At 38.6% G+C, this 27,241-nt stretch overlaps 1 protein-coding gene across 1 annotated transcript; it reads right to left on the bottom strand.

The window, feature by feature from the left end:
- Positions 1-206: 206 nt before the first annotated feature.
- On the bottom strand, positions 207-20,701 carry LOC309716548 (lysophosphatidylcholine acyltransferase 1). The gene is made up of 14 exons (XM_082550413.1): positions 20,227-20,701; positions 15,509-15,648; positions 14,201-14,415; positions 8,473-8,585; positions 8,285-8,345; positions 8,068-8,126; positions 6,683-6,717; positions 6,222-6,276; positions 6,023-6,105; positions 5,364-5,489; positions 4,871-5,024; positions 4,361-4,459; positions 3,861-4,002; positions 207-3,656 (listed from the first exon to the last, which is right to left on the bottom strand). The coding sequence occupies exons 1-14, from the start codon at positions 20,347-20,349 to the stop codon at positions 3,430-3,432; spliced, it is 1,632 nt and encodes a 543-aa protein (XP_082406539.1). The 5' UTR covers positions 20,350-20,701; the 3' UTR covers positions 207-3,429.
- Between the last annotated feature and the right edge of the window lie 6,540 nt (positions 20,702-27,241).

A 27,241-nucleotide genomic window follows, 5' to 3' on the forward strand; every position in this document is an offset into this window, starting at 1 on the left:
AAAACAATTTAAGAATTGATACTGCAATTACACTTTCCTCAATATCTTTAACATGCGTTATACAGTAAAGCTAAATTCATAATTACAAATAGAATTTTTTTCACTGCAAAGGCTTTCTTGTACTGATGTAGAAGTCATTGCACCCCAACCTCACATAATAAAACCTCTGTTACAGAATGACCCAATAACACTGTGACAGACAGGAGGAGTGTTGATGCTTCTTTAATTCCATCGGCGAGTCACATTAACAAGTTATATCATAGCAGTCCTGAACAAATTCAAAACTCTCAATCATCAAAATGCATTAACAAAATAAAAACAAAAACTTATTCAGAAAAAAGTTTGAAGTAAAGCTACAGGAGAAAAGTAGTTCAGTTTCATGGTCCATATACAGTGAGCCATCAGAAAGTTAATATCGCTCTTTCAGAGTACACAAGTCTTTCGTCTTAGGCTCACTGTTAGATAAACTGTTTAAGCAGGCAGTAATAGCATACAAGTTCTCTCATAGGTTTACATTTTCTCAGACTGATACAAAGTCAGGAAAAACACTGCCTCTACTGAGGTACCTGAAATGAAAATATGTGAGTGGAGGGAGACAAAAAAGTCATGAAAGGAAATTTAAATAGTATTTTCATATAGCCCCAATGCAGAATTGTTCTGAATATAAATACTGACTATATAAAAAGCAGATCTTTGACTTGAATACATATCATAGTACATCATCATCCTCTGACCGTCCAGTGGAGCTTTCCATTTAAAATAAAACTGCAGGAGGGGTTACTGTGGCTCAATAAATCGCATTCTGTCAGGTGCTGAAATATTGACTTCCTGTTTCAGCCGTAATTCAAAATAAGATTCCCCATTTATATACAAAAACAGTATGGTTTCAAACATACAGAGTGAACTGTTAACTATGCATTAGAAAAATCACATCACTAAGAAGTACATTTAATACTTATCCATTTCACGGTGCAAACAGGTTTAAGTCATTCAAATCTTTACACTGATGCCAAGTCCCAGAAGTTCACAAATTCAATTTCAGGCTACAAAATTTCCACAATCCTGAGATGTTGCAGAAAAGTAGGGCTAAAAAGGGAAGAGGGGGGGGGGGGGCAGCTTTCTTTGTGATCTATACTTTTCTCTGTGCTCCCTTTACTGTAACAAATACATGAGAAAAAAAGAATCACATTAAAATGACCTACAATACTGTTGTCTACAAATGCAACATGCTTTAGAGCAATGTGAAATATTTAAGAAGGAAAAGCTACTAAAGTGCAAGCACAAATCGATAAAACTTCAATGACAAAGTATGGAGACAATACCAAAAGATTGTCATGACATGTGTGCAGTCTGGAGTGTCTGTATGATGTGGCCCGTCATGTGGCGGTTCTTCACCTCAGGGCTCGACATATGTACACACTCACACTTTACTTAGTTCAACCTGCACACATCACACATTAGTAAAACAAGGAGGAAGGGGGGGGGGGGGGGTGTGTGAAAAGGACAGAAAACAAAACTTTTGAAACCTTAATTCCTTAGGAAAATGTCCACTGGAGATCAGTGCCGAGTGGCTTCCAATTGTGACAAGATTGTCTATACATTCTTGATTTTCGCATAAAAATTCTACAGATTCAAGGCTATCATCACGAGTAGTAATAATATAGCAATAAACCTTTCATAGTGTAAGAGGAATACAGCACAAAAACAACTGCATTATTACACAAAGAAAAATAAAATGTGGCTCATTTATCAACAATAAAATCTGCAGAGAAGATCACAGATCTTTGTCATGGCAGTGAAAATAAAAATCAGTCATATACGTATATCAAAAATTCACAAAATGTCCTGCATTTGGAATATTCAAAATGCATATAAGAACTCTTCAAAAGCATACATCTTGAGAAGGCTTAAGAGATGTGAAATATTGCTTCACTGAAAGCCATAATGGGATACACATATACACTATGAATGATCACAGATGAGATGGAAATGTGATTTAAAATAATCTCCCAAAATCCCTCATTTTATTTGTTTCCAAAATAAAAAAAAATAAAAAAAATAAAAATAAAATAAAAATCTGACCAAAGAACTAAATGAGGAACTACTTAACCTTAATTTTTTATTAAATCCCTTCACTGTCATTAAAATTGAAATCACAACCTCACCCCCTTACTGAGTGACTAAATCAGACCCCCTGGAGGGGAGGGGGGGGGGGGGGGGGAATCCAAAAGTAAAATTACAGGCGGACATTTCAAACAACAGACTGGTCCCTCAAATGGGGTGTATGAAGCACAATGTTACAGATGACTAAGGAGCAAACTCCATCCTGGAAGTCATTAGGGAAGATTAATTGACAATAATATGGTCCTACAAGGATAACAGTGTAATGCAGAAAATACACTTTTGCCTTTAAAATATCCAACTAAGCTACTTAACTGAATGTGCTTTCAGTGGTCACGTACAGTGATGTTTTTCCACTCTTTTCAACATTACACAACTAGCTCAAAAGGACAGTAACAAACCTAGAAGGTGACGTGAAATCATCAAATGCATTTTTGGTCCAAGTGTAATTTCTTTTAAAACATAAAAAAAAAAAAAACTTATGCGGGTGAGAAATGACCAAACTGTGGAATGTACATGCATGTGATCCATTGAACGCCAAAAATTGTGACATCATACAAGTTTTTCAATTTTGTCTCTGAACCCTGAGCGAAATCAAATATTATATTTATGTACAAATACATCCACACACACCAGGCTCATAGCAAGTACGACCACAAACTTGCAGAAACCCTAGTTAACCTCAAATGTGGCTATTGAAGCTAAATGCTTCAAGTAGTCCAACAGTTGTCACTGGTACCCTCAGGCCTTCCTTTTTCAGCACTTAATCCTCAATCCTGCTTAAATTAACTTGAGCCCATCCTTTCTGCACTTTCTACTCAAAAGGCAGCTATCATAAAGAGAGGAAATGGATAAAAGTTACAAATCAATGATAACCAAATACAGATGACTGGGGGCTCATTTTGTTCAGTTTCCCCTCATTTATATATTTAAAAAATAATAAAAAAAAATATCAAACAAAAGGACAGTCCATACTCTGTTAGAGGGAAAAGAATTTGCCCTAGAAATTTTAATATGTGCCTGCGCTTCAAGTATTCAAGTATTGTAACCCTAACAGCCATTGTTTGGCATTCTGACAAATCTTACTATGGAAGAGGAAAAAGTAACAAAATAAACCTTTTAGAGGCTGAAAATCTCATAAATTTCACGGATACAATGGTAATAAAAGGTTATGGTAAACTTGATTTTTGTATTTGTGATTAATGAAAGATAGTCCCTTCTTATTCAGCAATTTACAGCTCTCCTTACACAACACTCCTCTCACCAGGAGAGGGGTTTGCTTTCCCCATCCAATTTCTCTAAACTCTTTTAGTTGTGTTTCTTGAGTCCATCTATTGTGCCATCGTGGTCGCTGAATTCGGGACAGATACCATTAGCCGTTTTGCTGGTGGCGGCGGCTCCTTTCACTTTCAGTGTCGACAGGCTGGGTTGGGTTTGGTGATCATTGTAGGGAGCACTGTGGAGGTCTGTGTTTTCTGTGTACAGGTAGTCGTCAGCAAAGTCTTGGTGGTGCTCCACAAAGTTTCTGAACTTGTCTGCGAAAAGACCACATGGGGGTGCCAGACACAAAGGCAGCATTAGGAAAAACTGCCAAGAGACTGAGGGCATCTTAAAATAAAGTGTCCTGGTTGTCAAATCTAATCCAATGCATGAGGGGAAAAAAACTCACTTTGATAACTAATTATAGCTCAAAAGAATTCAGTGAAATATTTTTATGGCCGTTTTATTCGATCTCTTACCAAATGTGATCTTCCCTGTGTTGTCCACGTCAATGGCGGTAAACAGATGTGACACGCTGATGTGACTCACGCCTAAAGCTGTCTTAAGTATAACTGCTAACTCGCTTTCTGTGATGGCACCATCCTCCTCTGCCTCAAACATCTGGGGAAGAGGAAATATGATAAGATTAAAACATTCTCCTTGGCTTTGCTTTAGGGCCACTTGAACAGCATATAAGGTGACAGCCCTTGCTCAACTCAAATATCAAGCAAGTAAGAAGAGAAGATTATCATGCTCTTCTCACCTTACTTCATCAAGCTGATTTATAGATACCCAGAGTAACTGATCGGCTTCAGTGAAACCCTAAATGCACACTTCATCAAGCATTTTGAAAGGTTTTGAAATATGGGACAAATATAAATGTACTACCCAGAAGATGCGTTAATGGAGCAAATGTTATGCTGGTGCTTATGAAGCACAAAACTATTCTGCCAGTTGGTCAGATAAGCATAAATCTTACCTTAAAGGCCAATTTCATTGTTTCCAGAGTTTTGGCAGGCCTGCATACAACAGATAAGGCTATCACATATTCTCTAATATCCATTCTGTTATCTTCATGCTGAAAAGACAAGAGACCACAATAAAAATAAAATCAGACTGTGAGCAAGACTGCTATGTTTCACAGAAGCATCTGGCCGATAGCCATTTAGGTCAAAAACACATTGCAGCAACAAATCTTTTCTTGTTTAGGTTCCATTATGCAAATATGCACACTGAGTTTAGTTTAAAGAAAGCGCATACAATCCAGTTTTCTAGAAGCACTTTCTCATCAGACTACTTCAATCACGCCCCAAACTAGAACGAATATTGCTTCAGTTGTGCATTTTTCTAAAACTGCTGTTCTGTATCTGCATAATAAAAACTAAACGTGAAAATAATAAAACAAAATGCACTCAAGTAGCAGCAGTAACCACTGTGAAAGACTGCAGAGCAATCATGGTTATCAGTAAAAGGTCGCTGCAGTTTTTACCTCGTCAAAAAGACCAAACATGTCTCGCAGCATATCTGAAACTGGCACATCAAGGAAGTGTGCAAAGCCTTCCAGTCCCAGCTTCTGCCCCTCAAGCTTCCTGGCTCTGTTCCCATACTCCTGCAAAACCTTCTCGGAGTTCTGTGGTTTCAATCTGGGACAGCGATGACATAATAACATAAGAATAACAGTGTAAGCAAAGAGAGAGGGGAAAAAAATGAGAAGACTTGTGCTCCTGAGAATGAGCAAGCTATGACAACTCTATAGACTTTACAGTTATACTGTATAATATTTATGTGCTCCGTTCTACTCATTTGCATTTCCCCCCCCCAACAAGCTACATGTTTTTCATTGTTTCGACTCTTTCATTCTCTGCTAGGCAAAACGCTAAATCCCTGCAGTGTTGGGAGAATATTTTGCCTTCCTCACCCTTGTGCCCCTTACTTAGTCATCTTTGATAGGTTTATTGCCTTGGAAAGTTTGAATGACTCACCCCAGTCTCCTGACAAGCTTGGCAAACTCCAGCAGACAGGTGTCGACTGGCAGCCTCAGCTGGCCTTCTGCCATGGCCAGCTGGCAGTCTTCAAATGAATAATCTGTGATGGGTACCCCCAGGGCTCTGTGCACCACACAGGAGAGATAATGATGGGACATCAGTTTGTGCAAATCAATATGAACTTTGCTTAAGGCCAATAACGCAGAGAAAGTATCTGATACATCTACTTTGAAGTTGGGAACAATGTTCCAAGTTTTCTCCATGAATCTGCAGAGCTGAAGTTTCCCCATGTGTAGCTCAAAGCAATAATGCACAAAATGTAGTAATCTAATAGGCAAGTATAGCCCTTACACAGCATAAGACAATGATAACTAGGTGGTTCACATTCATTTAGGATTGTATTTTATATATAATTATTATACTTCTAAAGAAAAATGCAAAGTTTCTAAACAGTGTATACTTTATTTAATAATTAGATGACAATGGAAATCTAAAAGATGTGGATTAATACAACTTTACAGCTAGAGACATTCACTGCATTCACCGTTTTTAAATGAAGAGGCAAAATTGGAATTGGAATAATAACCTCAGTCAACTTTGTGTTGTGTACATAAATTGTTGAAATGTATATAATATGATCAATTATTTCAACATACTTAGCCATGATACGTCTCACATTGATGGCAAAGAGTGCAGGATTCTTCTTCTCCTCCTCTGAGGGTGTATAGATGGGAAGAAACTGTAGAAAGCCCCCCCAAAAATATCTTTTTTAAAATCATTAGCATCTCTCTCAGAGTCATATTTTTCATACGGGTAGATATGCAATTATCTATATTGACAGTAATGCACACTTACCTCTATCACAAACTCATTGTGTAACTGGCAGAGTGTCAGCCATAAAATTTGGAATCTGGATAATAACAGGACATCAACAACAACAACAAATTACAAACAAACAAAGAAAAAAAAAAGAAAAAAAAAAAAGGAGAGCCCTGCACAGACGACACGTCAACTGAAAACCTCTTACATTTTTCTTGTTGTTTATTTAATTTTCTTAATGCACAAATTTTCAAACCCTTTAATATTTAAGTTCCAGCTGGGAAAGCTTAAGGTAACATGCGAGAATAAATTAATTAAAACACTGTCAAATTATCAAGTCATGTGAGATTGTGTGTAAATACTATGCAATTTCCATATTTGTCATTTTGAGTTTAGTTCTTTATTTATGTCTGATTTTGACTTAAAACAATGTTAGTTACAGTATGTAAAGAATGCACAAAGTGTTAAATTAAGAAAGTGTGAAATTCTGTACTTACGCTCCTGGGCCTTGCCATGTCCATGTGATTGAGTCCTGTTAAAAATAAATAAATAAACAAACAAACCACATGAAGAAGAGACAAATTATTAGTCTCTCAAACACACTTTTACTTTTTATTTCTTGGTTCAAGTGATAACTTTGCTCCAGCTTTCTTTCTCACGGGCAGCTTATTTTCAATCAGTTTAAAAATGATTACAGTGTAATTAGTTTATGGTAAGTTAAGTGTGCAATTAAATACTCAACTCTAGCACATTAAAATTCAGTTTGGACAAACATTTTTCAGATACCCCCAACAAGCATTTCATACAGGTTTCAATATGTTACAGTTTTGATGCGTTTACTCAGAGCGAAAACATGTATTAGCTTTAGACTTCACCTGGATACGTGCTTAGGTTTCCAAAGCTAAGAGATTCATTGTGCTAATGATTATTTATTCTTTTAAATTTTGGAAGGCTTCTATCCTTTTATGGACATTTCCAAAATAAGGTTGCTCCAAAAAAATGGAAATGCTATGTTTAATCCCTTAAATGTAAACACAGTAAGATAATGTGTGTCAATAAAATTCAAAATCCATTATGTTTCATGGCAGACTGAATTTATTTTTTTATTACCATTATATTAAAAAGTCTACTGTTCTCACGCAATGACACCTATTAAATGCAAATGAGGCAGCCCAGGAATTAATATTCACACAGACTAGCTAGAAGTTATTAAAAATTGGTTTCTGTACTTCGTTCTAATGCTTTGCGGCTGAATACAGATGGGCAAAATGGGCATCACTAGCGTTTTTTCTCAGCTAGAGTGATTTCATATGGCTGAAAAACTTCTGGAATCGCTTTTAACTCTTTAAAGCTGTGGAACCCACCCCCTTTCTTTCCTCTAGCTGTGGACACCGACTTCATTTTCATCAGACATAATTTTCATATGTAAAATTATGTCTCAGAAAGCTGTTATGCTTTTGAATGACTAAATTCTGCAGTCATAGTAAGATAATTTGCTGTGATATCAGCAGATAACAGCCTTGCTGTGCATCATTCCACAGTTATTATCATTGTGCATGAATTTCGGCATCATAAAAGTAAAGCCAATAGTGCCATCATGAGGAAAAAAAATGGCAAAACAAATTGGCATCAATCAACAAAACATTTTGGGTATTTGAAAATTCCATAACAAAAGCATCATGGTTAACCAGTCAATTGGTTTGAGGAACAAAAAGGGCGATGAGTGCTTTTCCAAATAAAATGAATTAATGCCACAGGACACGATTCTAGATTTGTTTTGTTTTTTTCTACATTTCACAGCTCCTATTTCTAATCTATCACCTAATGACAAAAAGGCTAAGGGGGGGGGAAAAAAAAAACAACTTTTTGCCAATTTACTTACCAGTTTATTAGGGTAACGAATGACCACAGGCTGCACTGGTACAGCTGGGATGAAGGCCCCTACGAGGATTTAAAAACAACAACAAAAACAAGACAGGAGACTAGTTTTCATCTGTTATATTTGTAAAGGAAACATGCTGGTCTAAGAAAAAATTAGAATAGCAATTACACAGTTAAAAAAGAAAACAAAAGAAAACAAAAAAAACATGGGTACTTACCTGGCTTAAAGGTGATTAGGCAGGATCTATTGGTGCACGTTCCCTCTGGAAAAATCATGATCTGTATGTATGAGAGGGAAACTAGTTAGTGGTTGATGTTTACTGCAATGTCTGGTAAAAACAGATCATGGCATTCATGCATTTAATTGGTGCAACATGGTGACTCTTGCATAACTTCACCAACTTACCTGAGGCCATTCTCCTCCAGAGCGGGCTCTGCGTTTGATCTCCTCCACAGTCTTCTTCCTGGAGTCCTGGTCTGACCGGGAAACGAACACCGGCCTGATGTACTTAATCAAAGCTTGAAACAGAAGGAAGACAGTGGAGGAAATTCAGATAGAAATTACTTGAGAAGCCATTGCTGCAAACAACAAATACTTCTATTTCTGCAATAAATATCCCAATCGTAAATGTAGAACTGTCAAACATCAAAAGCACAAACGCTTCACTACACAGAATAATTTAATTGGGCAGAGATCTAATCTTTTGCAGGCACAAAACTCAATCAAAAGTCTAAAGTTTTTAACACAAAGGAAAAACCGTATCCAATAATGACTGGGATTAGATACATTTCAAGCAAAAACGCATAATTTTATGAAAATCTGTAAGATCCACAAAAAGTTTGCAGGATTAAATCATTGTTAAATATATCTTACATTGTACTTGCATTTCCTTTTGCTGTAAAAAAAAAAAAAAAATAATGGTGTACTTTATTCAGTGAGTATAACTCATAAATATACAGAAGGAGATACACAAATACAAGGAACACAGCTATTAAGGAACAAAAACTGTCACACATTTGATGTCAACTTCCTCTTTTGATGACAGATTAGGAAACCAATTCTGTACAATAACCCCCACCCACTCAGTGACATGCTGGCCAGTCACGGGAGCACAGTCGGTGACAGACTGAGATTACCCAAATCCACCACTGAATGACACAAGAAATCATTGCTGCCTGTGGTCATCTTTATGTACAGTTCCTCCATCTAAAGCACACATACACAATGCAGTAGTTGCACACCTTTAAGATCTGCACATACTGTACAGAGACAATAACAAAATAAGTATGATAAGAGAGGGACCTCAATTAAAACTTTATCCATATTCAATTTTGTTTGATATATTGGGATATCTATATATTAGAGCTATTTGTATTTATAAGAACCATTTTGTAGTAGGGCTGGTCCATATTATACCGTTCACGGTAATACCGGTATAATGTTAGGCAACGATAGGAAAATGAAATATCGCGATAGAATATGAGTAAAACGCGCATGCGCAGTGCCTTTGTTTTCATACGCACATGGCCGATTGTTGAGTGAAACAGATGAACCAGAATTGGTTTGTAAAAATGGTTTAACTTCAGTGATGTGGAACTGGTTTGGTGTTTGTCCGTCAGATACAAGACAAAGCACATTTTTTGCAGAACATGCAAGCGGCTGTCCTTATTGTCGTATTTGTCGGACTAAGATGCTCTTAAATCTGGGAGTAATCTGGGTCCTAAACCCCGTATTTCTCAGGTCAAACAACACTGCAGCATCACTGAGAGTTAAAAACTGTCTAAATTCTTTCATCTTTAATAAAACGATCAGCATTGCTGCTTTACCAGGTGTAACTATGAAGTTTAACTTCCAGGCATCCATGAAAACAAAATTTATTACATTTAACGGAGTTAGAAGTTAGCAGGAAGCTAGCGGAAGTTAGCTCGCTAGTTTCGCTAGTTACCTAAGCATGATATTGCATGTTCTGACTGAGAGATTTCTGAAAAAATTCAAACGTACAGCTCTGCTATCACTTCCAACATAAATGAAGACAGGAAACTAAACAGCAGTGACGTTTGTAGGGTTACTGAAGTTGGGCTAGCTGGTATATAATGATGTGCTACGTGATCGCTAGCGACACAGCTATGTTAGCATAACATAAACAGTGAAGCTGGAGGACGAACACTAACACTTTTCCACTTGTAAAAGTTAACGTTAAGGTTCCTGATAGTTGGAGACAAATTCAGTCGCATGGCAGGATGCTGTAAACGGACCAAACTTCAGTCAGGAGAACAACTGAGATAATCCATCCACAATACAAGGTTAGTCATTAATATACTGCAACAACATGGGAATAGAGCAGCTGCCAGAGAATTCAACACTAATGAATCAATGGTACAGAAGTGGAGGAAGCAAGAATGAGTTGAATAAAGTTTGATTTATCTGACTGCTTTGTTTCGCTTAATGTGCCTTATAATCCCGTGCACCTTATGGTCCGAAAAATACGTACTGCACACTGCAGTTTAATGTTGCAAAGCACCTCTTTTTAACTTCAGTGGATATTATACATGGTTATGCTCAGTATATGTCAGCCCATTTCTACTGGAAATGCCTTTTGGTTAAACTTTCAGCAAGGAATTTGCATTTGCACTGTTACATTTTTATAAAGCTTTAATGTACATAAAAACCAGCTTCTTGTTTAAGTGAAAATAAATGGAAGGTTGTCTTTTTGCACTAGTAATGTTGTGGAGTTGTATTTTGTCTCGCATCAATTATATCGTCAGTTATATCGTTATCGCAAATTTTCAAATATATATCGTGATAAATATTTTTGGCCATATCGCCCTGCTCTATTTTGTAGTATATTGTTTTTTAACTAGTTAATTTTCTTACTGCCTTGAGCAACTGTTTCCCCTGGGATTAATAAAGTATTCTGATTCTGATTCATCTAATGTTTAAATATAAGCCACGTTTCCATTGTAGGAACTCTGAGCAGGCAGAAGGTGGCACTAAAACACATAGGACATAACATACAGCCCTCTAATCATCATTGTTTTCATGACCATGAGACCATCGTCAGATGATGGGATAACTGATTTGAAACACCTCCGGCTGCGATTTCAATTCAGAGCACAACAAAACAACAGTAATGGTCAGTGCAACTATCGATCTGTGAAAAACAACCAGGGACAACAGGGGTAATGGTGGCTGTATGACTATTTGTTATGTCCGTCTATATGATATGATTCTTTTTATTTTGTTGACAGTGATACAGTTTTTGTGCTGGCAGTAGTTACACGCTGGAGCTTTTGTCAGTCCACTGCTGCTGGCTTGGTTGATGATAATCACCTGCATTTGAAACAAACTTTAACCTTTACATACTGACACAATCTACAACAACAGTGCTGAACCAGTTAACTGTGTGCATATTATCAGGTACAGAGCAACTGCCCAATGTAATGCTAGACCATTTATTTATTTATTTGTTTGTTTTTCTAAGCCCTATCACTAAAATGTAAGGTGTAACGAGAACATTAACACTTGTTGCCACCCACTCCACCTTGCCTGCACTCTCTTCTTCACATCTATAGAGCACTGTCTATTGCTTTGGCTGGTTAACCCCTGGAGTGTAAATTTATCTACCCTCATAGCTTCACTGTTACACCCATCTCCCTCTCATTCACTGAATTTCATTCCTCTTCTCTCCAGGCTCTTTACCACCTGCTCTCCTCAACTCACTATAGATCACAATGTCACCTGTGAACACCATAGTCCATGGAGACTCCTATCTGATGACATCTGTCAACCTGTCCATCATAACTGCAAACAAAAAGGGGCTCAGAGCCGATCCCCGATGTAATCCCACCCCCCCACTTTGAACCCGTCTGCCACGTCTACTACACACTTCACCACTGTTTTGCTGTCCTCATACACTTTCTGCACCATCCTCATATACTACTACAGTTCCTCTCTTGGCACCTTATATGCTTTCTCCAGTTCCACAAAGACACAATGCAGCTCCTTCTGACCTTCTCTACTGCATCTACAGCGCTCTTTGTGCCGTAACAACAAAACTGCTCATTTCACAGCCAAAAAAGTACTCTTGAGTAATGCAGTGAAATTATTGTTGGTGCATAATAACTGAAAGAACAAATTTAAATATTTTGATTTTGATTTGATTTTTATTGATTAGCATTCAAATATCTCAGTGAAAACAGAACAAAGATCTACCACAAAGCAAGAAAGCATGAGACAAGGCTAATCAAAAGGTATTGGCTGAAGCATTTGCTTATTACGCCTACCCTTTTCACAAAATATCTTTTTGCATGCAGCTCGAAGCAAATAATAAAACAAAGCAAAAACCAAACAAACAAACAAGAAAAAAAAACAAAAAAAACTTTCCACCTTAGATAAGTAACTACATCAAAGCAAAAGAATCAAGAGGTTTTGTTTTTTTTTGGGGGGTTTTTTTTATATTTGTCCTCATCTTGTTTTTTTTTAAAGAAATCTGTTCCCCTTAAGTCATACTGACTCTCTCTGACTTTGAACAGTCCAATATATGTGCAATCTGTGCACTAGTAGACGTGCAAAGGGACATGTGCAATGACAAACAGGAAACTGAGTAGGCAAAGACTAGGGTTAAAGACTTTGTAGAGCAGAAGCATCTTTCGTTTTACCGAGACCAAAAAAAAAAAAAAAAAAAAGCCTCTCTTTGCTCATACAGAAAGTCAACAGAAAGAGAGAAGTTTGAGAGTAGTAAGGGAACAAAATGAAGAAAGAAGAAGGTGAGACCATGACAAGAAGAAGAAGAAATGATTTCAACTGTGAGCTGTCTGCTGACAGGAAGGGATTACATCTCTCGCAAGAACCCTACAAGTCGCTCTGCACACGTCATTCTGGCTGATCAGGTCTTAATGCTTATTCTGGATTCCACGTGGCCATGCCCTTGTGCTTGGTTCCTACTGCAAGTCCAAAAGGACTTGTCACCCTAAAGAACATTAGAGGCCCTTTAACATTTTAGGGAAAGCCAATATTGAGATAGTAGAAACAATAGAACAGCAGCATAAAATTCAATATATTTTTACAATTTCAAATGCATTCATTTGCATTTTTTACACTTTAGCCCAGCTAATCCAAATCATAATAGCTGACTGCATATTGTTTAAACAGACAATTTGCCAATAAACAAATATGCTGAAATATGGTCGTAATCCTGCAACACAAGTAAAGCTGCTTTAACTTGGCCGAGCTTCACTCAGCCTGGAACTAACAATGTGGCTAATTACTGACTCAGCAGGCAGAGCAGGAGGAGAAAGGAAGGCAAAAATAACACATAAACACCTTCACAGCATGTTCTGCTTACGGGGACATAAGAACCGGTGACTGAACTGGCAATTGAGAAGACTGTTGAACTTGCAGCCTAGTTGATAGGATTTGACTTATATTATTGTACTGAGTGCGTCTAAGCAAGTCCTGCCGGTCCTCTGGATGTTACTCTGAGTTGTGCAAAGACAAGGCCACACAGCTAGCTAAATAAGCATTTGGCTTTGTGGGATCTATGTCTGGCTATGAATAAAATTTTAAAAAAAATCATTAGTCTGAGTGTCTTTTATCCAGACACTTATATTTTGTATTTTGACTTGGCTCCTTTTGACATGTTTGTGGGTTAAAGAATGTTGTGAGTACAGTGTAACACTGAGCATTCAAGTTTGACTTTTTTTTCTTTTTAACAAAATTACCTTGTTTAGTCACAGTTGAAAACTCAAACGTGTTGTTCTGGAGTATAATATCTGCTTTCATTACAGCATAGCATCTGTATTTTCTTTGTCTTTTTTTTTTTGAGGTATAGCACTGCTATACCAAGCTACACAAGGCTGAACAAAAACCAAGCTACACTTGCTTTTAACTTATCAAAATTAAATGCAAATCAGAGTGGGCAATCCCCTGTTGACTGTAACGGCAGCAAAGTCATGGGAACTGTCTTACTGATGCTGTACTGATAATCTTCCCCTTTGTACAAGCCACATACCACAAATATCATCTTTCCCTCACGTGCTGCTGAAATGCATCTAGTAACTCACTGTCATGAGCAATGAGATTTTGTTTTTGTGTGTGCCTGTGTGTTCGTGTGTGTGGTGGTGGGGTTACTTACTTCCCCAGAGAGGTATATCCTTGCTCTCAGCCTTCATGACAATTGAGGACATTGTCATGGTGACTGGGATGGCATCAAAGTAAGAAGAGTGGGGTGCCAGGGTAAGGATAGGTGCTTCTGTAGGCAATGCCCTTCGCCCTTTCACAGTCATCCAATGGAACCCTCCCGCAAACCACATGACTCGCATGATTATTCTCAGAATGATGTCCACCAGTCTGGAAAACAAGATCATCCATGTGTGAGAAGCACTTTTCACTTCTTGCAAATAAAAGAAAACACTTTAAATGATATAGCATAATTTATTAAAACAGCAGTACCAATATTCACAATAGAGTCATAAGGGACACAGGATTAGTGTTGTAAGTTGCTATGGAAAATAAACTGCGTCAATAATTGGTGACCAGAAGCGAACTGACACCATAACCACCTGTAATGCACAGTGTGGGGTCTAGTTCTTCAAATGTATTACTTCTCACGCTGTTTCTTCACTAACATTACCAGTGAGATCTCACAACTTAAGACAGAATTATATCCGTCATCTTTCCAGTCAAGGCCAATCAAGAAACTAGCTATAATTTAAGTTTCACTAAAAAACACCTTTTACCAGAAGTATCACAAAATTTCTATTTGACACACAGCACTTTAAGTACATCAGAGCTTTAAATTCAACAAAAAGTGCTTGGTTGGTATCATCATAAAGTGAGTAAGACAGCAAAGACTAGCTGGAGAACTGTGTGCTTTAACCCTACAGGGCCTGCTGTCAACAGCCAAACTAAACTTGATATTAACGATGCTCATGATTATGCAATTGTTTCTTGTCTTAAAAATCAATAAATTCCTCAATTTATACTGGCTACTGTCAGGAGGAAGTAGGCACCACCTCCACAACTAAATTATAGAAAGACTGTGCTGGATTGGCAAAAACATGTTTGAACATGGATGCTATCGTACAAACTCAACAAACATAGGAAGTCACATACTTTGACAAATTTCATTGTGCAGTTCCTTCGAAAACATAAAATGAGTAATGCAAGGGAAGCACATCACAAATCTACCATAACAATGCACATTAGTTTAACAGTACTAGACTCTGCATTCTAAACTCCCTCATTCAAGAGGGGTCGCCATAGCTCCATGTTTGAATGCCCACAACTCCAAAGGGAAACCAGGGATCTTTCATTTCTTAGGCCGATGTGCAAATCATTACACTATGGAGCCACTCGAGCTTAATTACTGAACTTTGAGCCAGTTCTACCAGTTTTTTTTTTTTTTTAAATTATCGAAAGCTATACATTAAAAAACACCCACCTTCTCCAGAGGCACTGGGGTTCAACGGTGGTCTCGGAGCGCCCCACTGAGGCAATGAAGGCAAAAGGCCAGGCCAGCAACATCATGAATGCAGCTATGAGTAGACGGATGGGGAATAGCGTGACTGTCATTAACGCAATCTGTGAAATAGAGAAAAAGCAAAAAGATCAGTTATTTTCTATACTGCTACAGTTCTTATTTGTAAAAGGATGACTTCAGCCTACAGAATGAATCCATGACTGAAGTGATCTCTTACAGGATGGGTATGTCAGCAACTTCATAGCTGTTCAGGTTGCCAAACTGGAGCTTTAATGGTCGAACAACAATGGTCTCAGGCTGCAGTTCAAACAAGTAAAATGACTGTGTGTTTGTAAAATAAGCAACACACACAAACAAGTGCCTAATATGTGTGTCCTACACAGTATAAATGGCAGCGAGTTTGCAGCATGGCCTCTAAACATAGCTCCTATAATTTAAGACTACGCAATACAAATTTGTCTTATGGGTTTACTTCCTATACTCACAAGCAATATCCTTTAAAGCTGACATGTTATATACCAAGTTGTGCATTCTTAGAGGCTCTGATAATCCTTGCACCTCACTCTAAAGATTCAGTTATGACTGTTTATTTAAAAGCTATTCATGACCCTGATAGCACACCTTATCTTTTGTCAATATTTGTCCTGATAGCAAGCACTGCTGTTAAACATCAAGTCTAAGTGGCCTACCTTATCAGGAGAGAGTTCTTATCTAACAGCAAATTCAGTTTAAACTGCATTTTAAAATGCCAAACACATTCTCAAAAAAGGGGGCTGGGGGTTCCTGTTGTTAAGAATGTCTTAACCCAGCGGTCCCCAACCTGTTTTGCGCCACGGACTGGTTTATGCCCGACAATATTTTCACGTACCGGCCTTTAAGGTGTCGCGGATAAATACAACAAAATAAAACTAGTACCGGTACCGAAAAAAAGAAGATTTATTCATAACACACGTGAAAAGACCCAGGAAAACAGAGTTAACGATAAAAACAATAACAAAATAACGCTGAAAACCGATAAAAACCCTGAACACTATACATTTCACACCTGAGCCTCAACTCTCGCGGCCCGGTACCAAACGACTCACCGGTACCGGTCCGAGGCCCAGGGTTGGGGACCGCTGTCTTAACCTGTGCAATGTTGAAAGATCAATTCAAAGCACAGGAATACATGAATGTCAACAGGCAATGCTAGTAAAGGGACTCTTTGGAATTTAAGAGGTATAGCAATATGCTAAAAAAAACTTTATTTTAGGGCTTATAATGTAATCAAATATAAAAATGTTATCTAACAGACTGTATAAATCTTTTTTCTGTCCTAATTAAAGTCCCAAGAGGCTGAAAACAATGTGCACTGTTAAACCACATAATCATACATATGTAACAGAAGGCTAAGTTAGAAAGTGAGCTCTGTGTTAAACATCAGCTATACACGCAGTTCCACACTAACCTCAAAGATGATTTTTTGTGCATTTGGGGGGTTTTTTTCCTTCCATTTTTAAATATCAGCAAAAATACAAAAACAATAGAGTGATTTTAGCCTGTGTTTAAGGAGATGCCAACAAATTAATAGTAAAACACTTCTCTGAATTAGCAGCATTGACAAATAAAAATCCAAGCGAATTGCATATGCCCAGAGGGTTTTTGTTTAACCACTCCCTCTCGTTTTAGCGCTGATGAGTTAGAAAAGAAAGAAAACCCTTAATGTTCACTTGATTTGGAAATATTAACGTGCAAAAGTATAAGAAAAAGACAGTGCTTCTGGGAGTGGACTTTCAAACGAAAAAAAAAAAAAAAAAATGAAGCTGAGATTTAGTTTAGAGAACAGTGATGGTTCTTCGCAATGCTAATGCCAACAGTAATACAGTACGCAGTGGTCTGCCAATCAATCTATGCTCTATCAGACCTGCAGTCTGCAATCTTTTCTGTGTCATTTCATGTTCAACATTTATAAACTACAACTTTTACATGAGCAGGATCATACCCCTCATACTATTATTCAGTGTGGATGTAGATGCTGGATACTATAGAGCAAATGCTGAAGGCCATTTAGTTATGAAGGGGCAGGAGGTATTGTTTTCCAAAGCACTATACACAACTGATGTGCCCACTCTTGATGTCAGACCACATAAAACTTCTAATTATACTAAAAAGTTACCATAATATCATCGCTCATCGAGTAGTGAATCACAGCGATTATCATATACAGGACAGCATTTTGCTAGCGAACCCTGTGTTCTGGCATTCATGTAGGAAATATTATTTAATGGTACGGTTTTGTGCAATTATGAGAAGTTGTAAATGTTTCCACTTTCACTACACAAAGACAGATTTGGGCCTTTAGGTTAGGCTTGTCAAAATCAGACTCCTAAGATTAGCAGAATGCATTGTGACACCTCACCAGCTTTTGAAGCTTCTCAGGAACAGTTCTTTGAAATAGAATATTGGCTGACCACAATCTAATCAAGAACATCACAAAATATTGCCATAAAGTCACCCTACTGATCAGCTCTCAGTCAATTAACTTGACTAAAGTTTACAGACATTGCATGAGCAACTTTATGTGGATTGAATGGGTAAGTATTGAATTACAAAGCCTCTAAAGTTGATCCAAGATTTAGCCACATTAGTCATTTGCCCCATTAGTAAGAATTATCTACCTTATTACGATTGCCTCTTTTTATAGAAATCCACTTTGAGCATCAGCAAAGCAGTGAAAAGAATTTATTCCTTTTAAAAATATGCAAAAGCAGAATAATTCTCAATTCATTAACAGCCTATCAGTTCCCAAGCCGTTAGCCTGCAAAACTATATAAAGTTAAAGCTTTATGGTTTGACAGCAACTCCTCTGATCCTGCTATTATTGTCCATTACTTAATTAAATTATCACCACACAACTGAGGCAGTCTTTCGCATTTGTGAAACACCAATGCAACACAAACTTCTTCAGTTTGTGCGTTTCACTAGAAAGACTGTGACAATGTCCGGTTTTACAATAAACAGAACATACTGCAGTTCTCTTTCTCTCTGAAGTGAAAACAGACTCTGTGGGTTGATCATTTGGATGTGAAAGCAAGACCTGAGCACGATGCTCTCTGTAGCCTCTTTGAGTGTCACTTATCAGTTGTCCAGTTGTTAGACTCAAAGTCTCATGAACAAGTTTTTATTTCTTCCCCTTTTGTTTATATATTAAACTTGCTGGAGAAACCACACTTTTGTTTTAGTCTTGAGGAACGGCTAATAAATGTAAGCCTATTCTCTTGGCTTTGATCCACCTATCTACCACACATTCTCAATTCTCCCTCCAGTCTCTATGGGGAAAAAAGCAACAAATAAAGAGATGTGCTTGACCTTCACCTAGTCACTATGTGTATCTGTAACACCATACTCTATTACAGAATGGCAGAGCTGCCTCATTCATAAACTCTGGCCTTCCCATTCTACTGTGCTGTGTTACTGAAAATACCTAACACATAGCTGTGCTGCAATTCCACATTGTTTACTAACACAGCACATATTACATTATCTATGTTAAGAATAAGCAGTCAATTGCAAGTAATTGTTTAGAATGAACGCACAGGTGCACACACATCTCTGTGTCAGCTATTTCGAGAGATCATATGAGGTTAACTACACATGGGCCATGTGTGCCTTTAATTCGCATGCAGTCCCAGTTTTCAAGAACATGACAGTCTAATACTCAAGCTTACAGATGATGACTGCAGGTTCTCATTATCTGTGCCTAATGCAACACGTAGCAAAAGTGGACAAGACAATACTGAAGGAGGTAAATCTGTGCAGGGTTCAAATTTCCGCTGAACGATGTCTGTACTTCTCACTTAAACAGTGTCATGACTTTAAAGTGAAACTGATCAGTGTAAGCCTAGTGGCTGCAAACCTGACTTGCTCTCCAATTAACTCCTTTTGCAGAGAAGCCCGAAAGCCCCAAAATCTGATTACGTGCAGCAGCAGTGACGAATAGCTGCTATAAAGTTTTGCTCCATCTTCAACGAGAAAGGCAAATTGTTTGAACATTAAGAGCTGTGGGGAAATCCATTTTATTTGTAGACAGGAGGAGGGTTGGAAAAAACGTGTCTGCCGGTTTACAACCCCCCTTCTCCAAATCCTCACGTGTTAATTGAACCGCGATAACCAACGAAGCCAGAGCAAAAAAAGAAGAGAAGCATGTTTAAATAAACGACGTACACAAATGTTGTCATCCAATATAGTGAAACCCACCAAAAAACCTTTCTAATAGCCGGAGTAACAATTAAACAGCAACAAGCTAGGCCCCTCTTGGACAGGCAGCCATGCTCAAATAACTGACTTTCGTTCTCCTATTATAGAGACAGGGTGATTTACAAGCTTTACATCAGGTAGTCGTGTGTAAAATGGGACATTCTTTCTACAGTTAAGGCGATTGTTTTAAAGACCCCCCGCGCTTTCAATGGGGATTCAAGTAAGGCAGTAGAACCGACAAGATAGCGGAGAAAAAGCAACATGTATGTAGCTAATGTTAGCTGACTAGCTAATACTAGCTCAACTGAATGCATGCAATCAAGGGAATCAGTTAAATAACTGCCAGTATGACTCTGTGTCGCACTAAAGTGATAGTGTTCCACGGGCAGCTAAAACTGCATGAATAGGTTAAAAAATGCGTGCAAACACATACACAAAATTACCTTTGCTTTTTCCAGTGGGGTGAATTTCAAGACGTGCACAAAAGGGTTTCTGACCGGTGGAGCTTGATCCATTTTCTTTCCATCTCCTTCCATCACACATTGTCTGTTACTCGGCAACCTCATTTTTTATAGAGGTAATATTAGTCGTGGCTGCAGCTGTATTTCTTAATACTTCAGTCAGAAAACTGATTCTGCTTGAAAGGAAGGCTCTTCACGCAAAACGTAGCGTCCCTTATCTGTCTTGGACAGTGGCTAATTGAGCTGGCAGTGCAGGGCTATTAACGCTATCTCCCTTTCTTGGACAGCATGGAGGGATGATGACTGGCTCGAGGATTAGCTGGGGATGTCTGAAGTCGCCGATATCGCAGGAGTCCTTCCTCCACACCGTGCTCCCCAATCAAACCAGTCCGCTAGCTTTGGATGCTAACGGAGCCGCTGTTCCACTCGTCATGCATCACGCATGCGCAAGACAATCTTTCTTACCCATGTCGATCCCCTGTGCCCAGCATGGTGTGATGCTGCGTTCACATTTAACAAAAATGTCGTAATTTTAATAATTTGATCAATTTGCTCTACGTTTTGTTTGTATATTTGTATTTGGGAGGATATTTATTAATTTAGTTTCACTTTTTAAAAAATGAATATTTATAACACAAGCACACATAAATACGGTGTGCTTGTGGGTTAAAATTTATAGAATAGAATAGAATAGAATAGAATAGAATACCTTTATTGTCACTATACAGTTGTACTATGAGATACAGAGCATCTCCTACTCAGTGCAAACATGCTGGGGGGGCACAGTTCTGCAGCGGCTGTGGGGGGCGGCTGTGTTATCGGTGCATGTGTGAGTTCAGGGTGGTTATGGCTTTGGGGAAGAAACTGTTTTTGAGTCTGTGGGTTTTTGTGTTGATGCACCTGTAGCAGGCTGAACATGTTGAAACCCCAGGGTGGGAGCTGTCCTTGATAATGTTTGCTGCTCTGCTGAGGCAGCGGGAGGAATAAATGTCCATCAGGGAGGGGAGAGGGCAGCCGATGATCTTTTGTGCTGTCTTGACCACACTCTGAAGCCTCACTCTATCCGCCATGGTGCAGCTGCCGTACCATACCGTGATGCAGTAGGTTAGCAGGCTCTCAATGGATGAGCGGTAGAAGGTCAGCAGCAGGTTGGAGTTCAGCTTATACTTCTTGAGGACTCTCAGGAAGTGCAGCCACTGTTGGGCCTTCTTGACGACTGCTGAGATGTTGTCTGTCCAGGAGATGTCAGCAGAGATGAGGACACCAAGGAACCGGAAGGTGTGGACCCTCTCCACACACTCCCCGTTGATGTAAAGGGGGGCCAAGTCAGTGCTGTGTCTCCTGAAGTCAACAATGAGCTCTTTGGTTTTCTTAGTGTTCAGTGCCAGGTTGTTTTCTGAACACCAGGCTGCCAGCTTCAGAACTTCCTCTCTATAGCCTAATGACATCTATGTGTGTGTGTGTATATATATGTATATATATATATATATATATATATATATATATATATATATATAATCCCAACACTGTTCATGATGTGAATGTTTTCGAAACGTCCTCAGTGTTCTGTAGAATGGTAGAGTAGCGTGCATGTAGAGTTTCCCGTGACTGCAAAAGTACAGCAGAAGTGGAAAGGGAAACTACCAAGAAGGAATTCGATGTATCCTCTGGGCAGAGGAAAAGGGACACTTGGTGGCGGAACGAGGAAGTACAGGAAAGTATTCAAAGCAAGAGGTCAACAAAGAAAAAGTGGGGAGATGAAGGAAATAGACACGAATACTGGGAATGTAGGTGTACAGCAAAGAGGGATGTGGCAAGGGAAAAGGGCTTGACTCTAAGGAAGGATAAAGGGTCTTGTATCAATTGGCTAGGCAGAAAGATCGATCTGGAAAGGATGTGCAACAGGTCAGGGTGATTAAGGACAGAGTACTGAAGAGCGTGTTGAGAATTTGGAAGGAGTACTTTCAGGAGCTGATGAATGAAGAGGGAGGATGGATGAAGGACAGCTATTGAATCATTAAATGCAGAAGATTACTAAGAGTGAGGGAGGCCAGCTATGAAGAATATCAGAATCAGAATACTTTATTGATCCCTAGGGGAAATTATGTAGGGTGAATATGAAGGGTGAATGACAGACCTGTGTCGGTGTGGACCTGTCTAAAAATGCCTGAGGACCGAGAAGAATTGTTGTAAAGGTCAGGAGGAGTTGCACTGTGTCTTTGTGGATCTAGAGAAAGCATATGACAAAGTACCAAGAGAAGAACTGTGGTACTGCATAAGGAAGTCAAAAGTACGTAAGGGGTGGTGCAGGGTATGTATAAAGAGAGTCAGACAATGGCGAGGACAGTATACAATGAAGATTCATGGATGTAGTTGTGGCGTGGGTGTGGTCTCTGGCCAGCTGCAGAGGAGGGGTGACTCAGCGAGCTCCCGGGGCGGCGCAGGGGCGGGGTGAACAGGTGTGCTGGGGATCTGTCAGTGATTGTCTCTCTTTATATGTTGGCAGTGACAGTCGGAGGAGGAGAGCGGACGTGACAGCAGTGAGAGAGAGCGGGAGTGTCTGTGTCCCAGTACAAAACCACAGTATTAAATAAAAGTTCTGCTGTCGTAATATTCGCTCCGGCTTATGTTTCTTGGGGCCAACATTACAGTAGTAAAATAGGACATGCAAAGGGTTTGCGTGACAGAGGAAGATGCTAGGGATAGGGTGAGATTGTGGCAGATGGTGCGTTGTGGCAAACCCTAAAAGGAGGAGCCAGAAGAAGAATAAGAGAGTGAATTTGAACAGAGCTTAACTTAACTTAACTTAACTAAACGATAAACTCTAAAGTATGAGATAGCAGTCTTTTCTGCTTTGCAAAGAGACCAATTGCAGAACTGTAAATATGTAGCTTAAACAGATTTGAATTTAAATGAATAAGGTGACATAGGCCTGAACATACAGACAACATATCCTATCAGTTCAATAAGCAATCAGTAATCAATAACAGGCAAAAAACAAAAACAAAAAAAACAACCCAACAAAAAAACCCCCAAACAAACACACATTTCATTTGTCCCAAACGTAGTTCATCACACAGTGGCTCTTTGTTAGTCAACTAACCAAGTATGAAACAACGAAATCTAGGACTAATGGTTTGCATTGTGACTATTCTCAAATAAACAAACAAAATAAGTATTTTCCATCCATTTTTTTAGGCTTTAGTTCATTTGGAGATTCATTTGTTTGTTTCCATAACTTGTCCAAAATCTGCATTGAGGTGTTTTGCTATTTATGTTTCTTTTTGTATTTTGTGTTTAAATGGCTAATTTAAGAATCCCACAGGGGAAGTTTCACAGAATTGTCATTAATGAATTAATTCCTATTTATTTATTATTTCCCTTCTCATTTTTGTCAGAATAAAAAGAGATGTGCAGAAAACGTTATCTACTGAGCCGCTTTTTGTTATGGCTTTAAAGAGTTCTGTTCCAGAAAGTATCTAAATCAGACATGTTTAGATGCATATTCTTTCATGTGCATATGTAAATATCAAGTTTGAGAAACGTTATAATATAGGAATTATTGGTCCTAATGTTTGTATCATCTGGAGTACTTTTATGGTGATATATATTTACACTGTTTACCCTATTTAATGGCTTGCCTTAATGCCAGTTTATAACCGATTATATGCTTCCCTCTAGTGGTGAAAACTTCACAGTGCCATCAGAAGTACAGTAATTCTGACTTACACTCAATGATATGTGTAAAGATGCTTACGTATACACACAGCTGTTGATGCCCATGTAGTTCATAATACACGTCACTTTCAACATAAAGAGCTAATTTTAGTGGAAGATTATATTTCCTTTGATTCTCAACAGTCATCATGCTCTCCTGATTAATTGCCAAAGATATTTTAGACAAAGATTTGACAAATGACATTAAACCATTAAACTGAAATCAGTCAGCAGAAAAAAAGAAGAAAAAATATAAATACATGTTATTTAATTCAGTTTTTATTGCTTGCTTTATTGGTTAAAAATGAATAAAAGTTTGAGTTATAACACCAGTTGCTTCACTAACTCCTTTCCATCCCATGTCAAATGATGTAAAAGGCCGCTAGTGAGAGCAGAATGTGAGAGGGTGTGTATATGTATGTCTTAAGTACCTACATGAAAATATGTTCATTTCATTTCAACACATTCATTTCAGATAAAAGGTGTGAACAGGGCAGTTGACACGTTTAAGACACATTTATTTGGAAATAACTTTTATTTAGAAATACCTTTTATTTAGTTATTTATTTTTCATAATAAAAGACGCGACACAAATAGACTACGCTGTGCAGAAAACTCAAAGTAATCGCATTTATATTTGCCAGAGTGTTGAACTGCATTGCATTGTGTGTGCACAGCAGTTTTTAAAGTTTCCCTTTTGCAAGCCTATTGATTCAAGTACATGCTTGTATAGGTACTCAAGCATAGTGTGAAAAATGATGATGCATGTTGGAGGCTTTACTTTTATTGTGACACTTGATTTCTCCTCATTCTCATAGCAGTCATGTTTCTCTGTTTTCTTTTTTTTCCTTTTTTTTTTTGCTTATGGCTTTTCCAATTGCAGATATGTCAAGGACAACCAGTCAAACACGTATACACAAACACATACACACAACGCTCATTTTGCAGGCACAGACAGACTAGCACACACCATTAAACTTCATATTGTAATTTGGGTATGGACTAGCATGTAGCCAAAGTGCCCTGTGGGCTGACCGTATCAGGTCGTGACATTTGCATTTGACAGGAATCATATAAGACAGGGTTAATACTGGATAGGATGGAGAGATAGAAGAAGGGGGAAAGAAATAGGGGAAAAGGTTTCCCCCATTTCTGCGACAGCTCATTCCCTCTCTTTCCATCCTTCAATCCCATAGCTGAGGTGCTTAAATTAAAAAGGAAGAAATCCAATTTAAAGACATGGGGTAAACAATCACAAAACACTTGTTTCTAGAAGAGAGACAATTTCCCGGTGCCTTGTCCAATTTCTTATGGCCTGGAGGGCTGCCGCATGCGTTTTAACAACTGGTTCTACACCACTGATTAAAATTGTAATGCCGGTGTTGAATCAATCCATATGACATTTTAAAAATACACAGCTATCAGGACATTTTATATATACAGCATTTTTTCTATTGTTTTCATTTGGAAACAGAAAGGTGCAAGGTGGTGACTTGCACTGGGTGTCAGAACTCTGCCTTGCAACTGTTTGAAGGGGAGAGAAAAAATGAAGTTTCAACATCTTAAACAAGTATAAATATGTCACTATAATTGCATATGGTGTTTACTCAAAAGCCACGTGTAAGGTATGCACAGTGAAACCTGTAACAGGACAATTATCACTCTGTTTCTGCTGTTTTGTGAACAATCAACATAATTTGGAACCAGTTAAGTTTACTATTTTTTTTTGTCTCCAACAGGATTCTGATGGGATCTTAAATTCTTCCATTTCTAAACAGGCGTTTCAGTGGCTTTAGTTGTCATCACCACCATCACATTTCAACCCAGATTCAAAACGGAGGCAGCTTCATGCATTTGTGAATTAAAGTGCAGTAAAGCTGACTATCAGTTTCTGAAGGCAAACTCTGTCAAATGTGAAATGAAAGAAGGTTGAGTCTGTGCTGATGAAGTCCAACGGTGGATAAGTTCGAATACCAGTTAGCAGAAAATTTAGAGAACAAAAATACAAATGAACAGCTATGATGAATGAATGAGGTGGAAATTAAATAGAGGGAATAAGAATAAGAACAAAAGAAGAAAATCCAGATTTCTATAGCACTGTTATATAGTATCCCCCCCACCCCCCAGGCCAAACATCTGAGGCAGAGTGACAGATGGACCGTTGTTTGCTTCACACCACAGAAATGTTTTACCAGCCCTTGCGCCCATGTCAATCAATGGCCGGCATGTTCCAAAACATACTCAACACACAAAGAGAACACTTTGGCTTGAGGAAATGGATTGTGCCCGAGATTGGCAGGGGACTCTGCAAGTGTCAATCACCAAAGGCCCTTTGTTTTATCCCTCTTCTATTGCTTCTATGACAAAGACCTGTCTTTTTACTTTCATTCGTCTTTGCATGAGTAATACGCATTCATATGACTTTTCTTTGTTTGTTGTTGGTTTGTTTTACATTTGGTTCCAAGACAAAAAGTGGTAAAGAAAAGAACCTCAAACAAAAGTGTAATGCTGTAGGTTTATCCCAGAGAGAGGATTTTATCAGAACCTACAGGTAAGAGAGGAATTCACAACCGTCCATTTCTGTGCAGCAGGCTTTTGTGAAACCACTAATCTACACATTGCATGATATGCTGATGATGAGTGCAGGATGAAGCGGGTAGGGAGGGGAAGGCGGTCTGATCGCTACAGTTTGAAACCGCAATTTCACACAACGAATGTTTGAAATCTGAGAAAGCTGCCGGTGCCTTCTCTGGCATTGCATCTAAGCGGCTTCTCGCTGTTTTCTTTTTTTTTTTCCTCATCTCTTTCCTCTCATCTCGTGTCCTTTCTTCCTGTCTGGCCTCTCCAGGTGCTGTGCTATCTCAGAGCTAACACAGGAATCCATGAGCCGTGTACATCGACGGCCCTTTGAAAAAGGAAGCCACTTTGCCGCTCATCTTGGAAAGCACCTTCCATCGTCCTCTGTGTTCCTCGCTGAGATGAAGGGAGTTCCTGAGAGAAGAGCGGGTTTTGTAACCAAAGCCACATGTTGGGCAAGACAGCCAGTTGTAGGACAAGAAAGATCTTTGTGGTGAACACAAGTGCTTGGCTGTCCTCTGGCATGCCTGTCTGTCAGCGTTGCTTTGCCGACTGGACACCTGTACAACTGTAATATTACACATGCAAAAACAAAAGGGAGAGTGGGGAGTTATAAGGGGAGATTATACAGACAGTGCTTGTGCATGTGTTTACTTTGTAATATATCACTAAATGGTGCTGAGTGCCCACTCCTGTTTGATGG

The sequence above is a fragment of the Aulonocara stuartgranti genome, assembly GCF_965226115.1.
Source record: "Aulonocara stuartgranti genome assembly, chromosome: 11".
NCBI lineage: Eukaryota > Metazoa > Chordata > Actinopteri > Cichliformes > Cichlidae > Aulonocara > Aulonocara stuartgranti.